The sequence below is a fragment of the Rhipicephalus sanguineus genome, chromosome 5, assembly GCF_013339695.2.
Source record: "Rhipicephalus sanguineus isolate Rsan-2018 chromosome 5, BIME_Rsan_1.4, whole genome shotgun sequence".
NCBI lineage: Eukaryota > Metazoa > Arthropoda > Arachnida > Ixodida > Ixodidae > Rhipicephalus > Rhipicephalus sanguineus.
The window spans coordinates 28,377,589-28,384,387 of record NC_051180.1 but is presented as its reverse complement, the minus strand read 5'-3'; the positions used below and the strand labels follow the sequence as shown (position 1 = coordinate 28,384,387).

The 6,799-nt window shown below is 44.8% G+C and overlaps 1 protein-coding gene across 1 annotated transcript; it reads right to left on the bottom strand.

Moving 5' to 3' along the window:
* Positions 1 to 474: 474 nt before the first annotated feature.
* On the bottom strand, positions 475 to 2,485 carry LOC119394591 (uncharacterized). The gene is made up of 3 exons (XM_037661908.2): positions 1,936 to 2,485; positions 1,360 to 1,519; positions 475 to 680 (listed from the first exon to the last, which is right to left on the bottom strand). Exons 1-3 carry the CDS (start codon positions 2,440 to 2,442, stop codon positions 475 to 477), a joined length of 873 nt encoding a protein of 290 aa, XP_037517836.1. The 5' UTR covers positions 2,443 to 2,485.
* Positions 2,486 to 6,799: the final 4,314 nt, after the last annotated feature.

Below are 6,799 nucleotides of genomic sequence, written 5' to 3'. Positions count from 1 at the left end.
TCCCAAAAATACGCGTCCTGTATACAGGTGTCACACTACGAGATTTAATATCGCAGTAATATTGCGTGGTACAAGCCTACATTGCCAGTGGGCGTCACACCATGTCATTATCATAACGACTTTGTGGTTTAAAGACAGCCACCCATTACAGAAGGCACATTACTGCGCGTATTCCTATAAGACCACGTAGTGGTTGCATCGCAACTTCGAAAAAGTTTCTCGCGCATAATTGCCCCTGGTTTAAAGCATGCTACCCATTACATAAGGCACACACCTTAGTGCGCGCATTCTGTTAAACACTCGTAGTGTTCGAAGTGCACACTAGGGGCAGGATATCCCTATCGCGTTCAACTCTTAAAGGCGAAGCTTAAGCGTCCCCCCAATTTTTATGAAATACGGCGAAATCACATTACACTTTAGAAGCTAATTTGGAATAATAAGAAAGTGAACCATCCCAGATAACTGAAGAAAGCTTTATTTGGTCTGCGGTGGAGTGGATATGTTCGTCTTTGTTGTTGGTTTGTAAGCGTGGATCACGAAAGTAAGCCGGTAATTCTGTACCCGGCCTTCAGCAATTCCTTGAGCTCTCTCGGCGAGTATTTTACGCGTCGAGTGAATAAGCTCATCCTTCTCTTCGTCTTCTATCAGTGGGTAGATGGGGTTGAAGGAAACTGTCCGGTCTGCAAAATAATTTAGTACAAGCACGGTGATCCATTCGTCGTCTGTAACTGTATTCATGTCCATTACAGGACCAAGCACTCTCCAAAAGGTCCCCCGTGATCGATGCTAGAACTCTCAGGATGCAATTTTATTGCAAGGATATTAATTGGCGGCCCGTTGCAACTTTATAATGTCAGCAGTAGGCGCCCCTACCTAATTTCATGATCAAATTCATTCCGCTAAATGTTTTCGTATAACCGGAATGATGGGCCCTCTGCGTTGTTCCTCAGTACCGGATGTGCATGTTATTTACTCCTACAGCGGTGGTTGTTAAGATAGACGTTGAAGAATAACGTCACTGTCGCTAGCAAGTACTATATTCTTGTTCATTTACTGACTTCATCGGGCAGGCAGAACGGCAGAGAGCTAATTATTTAGAGGTAACATACGTATCACTTAATGTTCCTATGCGAAATGGTTCCTAATTTACCAAATACTAGGTAAAATTATATCATATTGGACTGCCGACATATGTCGTGGACGCTGTTTGTTATTTAATAACAACACGCGAAAGGGAAGGTGGGCCACATTATAGCCAGCTATACCGCTGGACAGATGAAAAACTGTAACTGCCCATTTCCTCGTAAATTCACACATACAATATCATTTTATAAAGTAGCAGCAAAGCTATTTCCGTACCAGTTGCGTCTTCTAAATTCGGTATTTTGACCACTGGCAAGCTCAGTACTTCGCAGGCGAGAGGCTTTAGGCTCGTCTCTTCCAGGACACCCAGCAACTGCGACCTCAAGTAAGTAATGTCCGTGCTGCGAGCTGCTCTAGGCACCTTCTCTAGAAGAACCTGCTCACAGAAAGTGCAAACAGAAGGAATCTTTGTATGGAGAGACATTGCGCACTATACATCATGCATAAAATTACTGAAATGTTACAGAACTAATACAGGAAACAAGTTAAAAGCTAATTGATAAAATGTGAAATAGAAACGAACACACATAAAATGTATTAACGACTCGTTGATAAATTCTACCCGTAATTTAATCTGCTGTCTTCGTGATTCTTTTAATTGATGTGATAGGAAACACTGGCTCATAAACATTGCACTCTCTACTAGCTGACCCGTAAATATGTTGGGCCTACAACACATAGTTGCGTTATCACGCACAAAACAATCGACATAACATAACCAAATCAACTTTCGCGTGCACGTACATAGTTCACTTATTGAATTGTTCAATTATAGGTAGTGAATATTACTACCTCTGCGTACTTTTTCCACCGTGGAGATTCTGCCAGGGCCATAAGCACCTCGAACATCGGGATACAGTTCTCGAATACGATAAAGCACTCTGCTCCCGGCTCCATCAGCTTCTCGATGTTTCTCATGGCTCGAGCTCTGTCCGTGATCCAGTGCATTAAGTAGAAAGAAAACACACGCGCGAAGAGACCGTGCTGAGTCACAAATTTGTCCACGTCGCCTTCAACGATGTCGAGATGCTCATAACGAATGTTCTCGTGGCTGTGATGGATCCGCGCGTATTCCAGCATTTCGGGCGAATTGTCGACGCCCAAAAGTTCCTGGCACTGCGATGAGCAGCGTGGTAGAAGATAGTTGATGGTGAAATTCCCGGTACCGCATCCAATGTCGATGAACCGCGGGGCTCGAAGAGTGTCGTCGCTTGCGTCGGTGTTACTGGTTAGCGTCGGGGCGAACGCGTTCCTGAAGGTGTCGAGCAACTGCGCATTCGATTCCCGGCACTGTCCCATGGTAGCGCTATACACGTTTGGTGACTCCGGTTCGACCAAAGAACGGCGTCTGGAGCTTTTGGGGATTCCGACTGGGCCCATCACGTTAAATCAATCCTGTCAGCGTACTAGAAAAAAATTAACGAAAAATAAATAGCCTTTGAAGCTTGAATAATTGCGCGTATCGTTTGTACCCCAATGTGTGCATTGTTCTCAATGATAGAGAGTCGGCGCAGAATGTACCGCAATATCTTCCACAGGTGATTTCCACGACGAAGACATACAAGTCCTCACTGTGTTGAGATCTCTCATAAGAGCAGTTTGCACTCTCCTCAACAGAATGAGAACTCCGTCAATCAACTCCATGAGGACTGCAAGTTCTGGATTCCTTGGAACCAGAGCATGGAAGCCTTATTTAACATTTCGGATTCCAATCTACTTTAAGAGAAACCTCAGAGAAACCGGAATAAAACATTTTGCGGTTATGACTGTCTGGGTATGGGCGGTGAACGCTGATATGTGTGTGCGCGCATCACTTGTTCTCTCTTTCCTTCTTCATCGCTCTATTCTTTTTTCTCTTCTCCCTCCCTCCCGCGTGGGGTAGCAAACCGGGTACAACATGGCTAACTTCCCCTGCCTTTCCTTCGCCTGTCTCTCTTTATGATAAATCGCGAACAACGCAGTAATGTAAAGAGCAAATATTGCTGACTCCATGTAAGAACACTATACTATCAAGAAATCAAGAACTCTGTACTGTCCTTTGCTTTTTAGAATAGTAACCACCTTCAGTTTGTAGGGGCTATGGTACTATGTCGGTACAACCGCAGCTATAATACTCACCACAGGTCTTCTTCAGAGTTGGGACATATCAGTACTGCCGCATAATTGGTTGGCTCGACCGAAAAATACGCGTGCGTCGTGTTTACTACACTGCCATATATTTGTACCTTCTGGCAGCAAGAGTCAGCGATCGCATTTTGGGCCGTCTCCCCATTCGTTCTCTTTTGTAATTACCCGCTGTTCACAGCTGCTGCGCACGTCACGGGAAGGTTTGAAACGCGCAATGTCAACAGTACAGTATGACGTGTGTACGAAGCTGTCACACATTGCTAGGATTCTTTTTTTTTTCATGCACACACATCACGTATGTCCACCAACAAGGCAAAAAGGAACACACTCAGATGTTTTATCCATAAAAACTTAAACTGCTCTGGCAATATCCGGTTTCATGTATTCAGTGTACATCAGGTCATTTCATCCTAGCCCAAGCGATACGGGAACGACGTATCCAGACAAACACGCATTGGTATAATACTCGCAATAAGCAACTCAACGCCCATTAAAGAAGTAATATTATAACTGGCGGCCCATTCCTCTTTGCATACATATATACCAATTTCCGCCTCAGTCGTTTTTGGTTTTTCATTACATTACTCTCTTCAGTCATGTCATTAGGTGGCCAAAGATCGGTTTATAGAGGAAGGCTACATTGAAGCGCTGGCGATCCCGAAAAACCATTCTTTTTGTCCACTTTTTCCATTCCTGATTAGATGATCTGATCTACCTGTGTTACACCTCAAGTCGAGGAACCGCATCCTCTCTCAGTGCGCCGAGATAGACAGAATTTCCATTGCGAAAAGGTAATTGCAAAAGCCCCTATATAACGGACTCGCTTTTCACTCTCAACTCTTTATTATTTTTTTTTATTGAAATGATGAATAGGAGAGGTTGGTGCCGTTATGGTGGCACCGGCTACTCCTTCTCGCTTAGGAGACAAAATATTTAGTAAAAAATAATAATGGCACTAAATGCTATACAGTCGAAACTTTTTACCTGCGTGGTTTGGGAATGTGCCCTGAAAAATAAATATGATACAAGGAAAGCAAGGCAATACGTTAACATTGCTAAAGAAACGCGGGCTCATTTGAGAGAAGACGCTGCACCGAAGCTCTTCGTGTTTTATCGGTGCTCGCTGCAGGTACGCCTATGTACAGTGTTGCGGCTTTGCTCCACGCGAAGCGAGAGGTTTTGTTAGGCGTATCGTAGCCGCTTCAGTGCACGAGGGAAGAGAACGGAGATTGGGAAAAGGCGCTTCCTCCTGAATCCATAAACAGGACTGGTGAACCTCTGAGTGCTTAGAAGACAAAAAGAGGTAAAAAGAAAACCCAAATGTGGGAGGAGGCGGTATGAATGTTGTGGAGGAATCTCTCCACCAGCTAAGAAGACGAACAAGTGTTGCAAGTGGTTTTCTTGTGCAAAACAAGGGATGACGTACGCGGCCGTCGCTGCCTTGTTTGCCCTGCTTTCGATGCAGACGGGTCGCGTGCGTATGTGTGCCCTCTTTGCTGCCGGTCCGAAAGATGTTCGCGCGGAGGGTGTTGAACATTGTAGATAAATACTTTTGACTTTGAAGAATGTTACGAGTCCCTTACACTGCGAAGCGAGGGATGATGTATGCCACCTTTGCCGGATTTTCACTTCCTCGCCTTCGATACATGTAGGTTATTGATCGCGTGCGTGCCCAATCTTTTACTACAATTTTAGATGTGTTTTTGGAGTCTTTTGCCTACCTTTGCCTGAATTATTTACAAGCCGGATACACCTGATGCTACTCTTTTGACCGTACTTGCCTTGGTCGTAGAAGCACAAACGAGAATTAATCTGGGTGGCAGTATCTTACGTAAGGACCTCTCTCTCTCTCTCTCTCTGTGTGTGTGTGTGTGTGTGTGTGTGTGTGTGTGTGTGTGTGTGTGTGTGTGTGTGTGTGTGTGTGTGTGTGTGTGTGTGTGTGTGTGTGTGTGTGTGTGTGTGTGTGTGTGTGTGTGTGTGTGTGTGTGTGTGTGCAGAGAGAGAGAGAGAGAGCGAAAGAGCGAAAAAGTGCGAGTTCTTTTGCATACTGCGTTTCATGGACTAGACGTGTTGCACGTGCTACCACTTGCTACCAAGCCGCGCCTGTATATATCGGCATATTTTCTAATGTTTTCGGTAGGTCTAATAAAATTACGCGCACGAGACCAAAAGTCGAGCGCACTCTCATGCACACGCGAGCAACAGCGATTGTGTTGGAATCCACCGTGACTCAATTATAAAAATTGTACGCGTCAGATCCGTAGATCAGATTCTCGAGAAGGGACGAGCGTGCTCGCCGCTATCGTTGTGGCCCGACTATTTCGTTTTGCTGATCACTGGTTCGTCTAATAAAGAGTTCATCCTTTAGCGGTTTGTCTGTTGCATTCTTCAACGTCACAACAAGTGGCAATATAATAGACACCTGTGCTAAGCGCACTGACTCAATGGAATAAGATAGAAGGTAGTGAAATTAACCAGGCTTTAGCTCGATTTGCTACTATCAAATGGTGCGTTAGTAAAAGAGGGCAAAGAATGTGAGGAGGTATAGTCAAGTGTGTAATGCAGTATGCAGCGCTGTATCCCAAGATGGTAGAGGTTCTTTTGCGACGTTCAAATGTCATGTGTTGGATCATGCCTCCATGATCTTGTTCAATGAAAAAGATTTTCCGTCTGGCTGGTTTAGGGCAGTGCGGATGCCAGGCTTTATCTTCTAGGTATTGGAGGTAGCATAAATGGGGTTTTACAATGTTTTCTTTTCACTTATCTGTGTGCGGCTAGGAGATATTGAGGTTATTGGTTTCTCATCTATAAGGTTTCATTAGGAACAAGCTTTTTCTGAACGCTTGGCTGATCAAAATACGCTAAAAGATAAAAGCTCGGAAGTTGTTTCTCATTTCACTAAATGTCAGAGGAGCTTCTACGAAAAACGTTCGACGAGCAATGGCGCAAAGCGTACTTTGAATGTGTACAGGCCTCCCACTGTTAAAAGCATGCTACGAACCACCGAAAAGTTTTAGGCGGGCAAGCTTTCGAAACATTTTTTTTTTCGGCGCTTTATTCCCCGCATGTCTTTGTTTGGCTCGTCAACTGCCTGCAGTTATTCGAATTCAGTCACGTCGTGCAATACCAATTTCGGGGTAGATCAAGCTAGCGAAACGGCCGCCAGCGCCCCATGAGCGTGGCACGTAAGTCATGCTGTACATGACATGCGTGTCATGATTTTCATGTTAACTCGTGTGGTATTTATGTTCGTCACACAGTCACGTCACGCAATACTAATTTCGGGGTAGATCAAGCTAGCGAAACGGCCGCCAGCGCACCATGAGCGCGGCACGTAAGTCATGCTGTACATGACATGCGTGTCATGATTTTCATGTTAACTCGCGTTTTTATGTTCGTCACACAGTCAAGTCCCGCAATACCAATTTTGATGTATATCAAGCTAACGAAACGGCCGCCAGCGCTCCATGAGTGCGGCAGGTAAGTCACGCATTACATGACATGCATGTCATGATTTTTGTGTTACCAC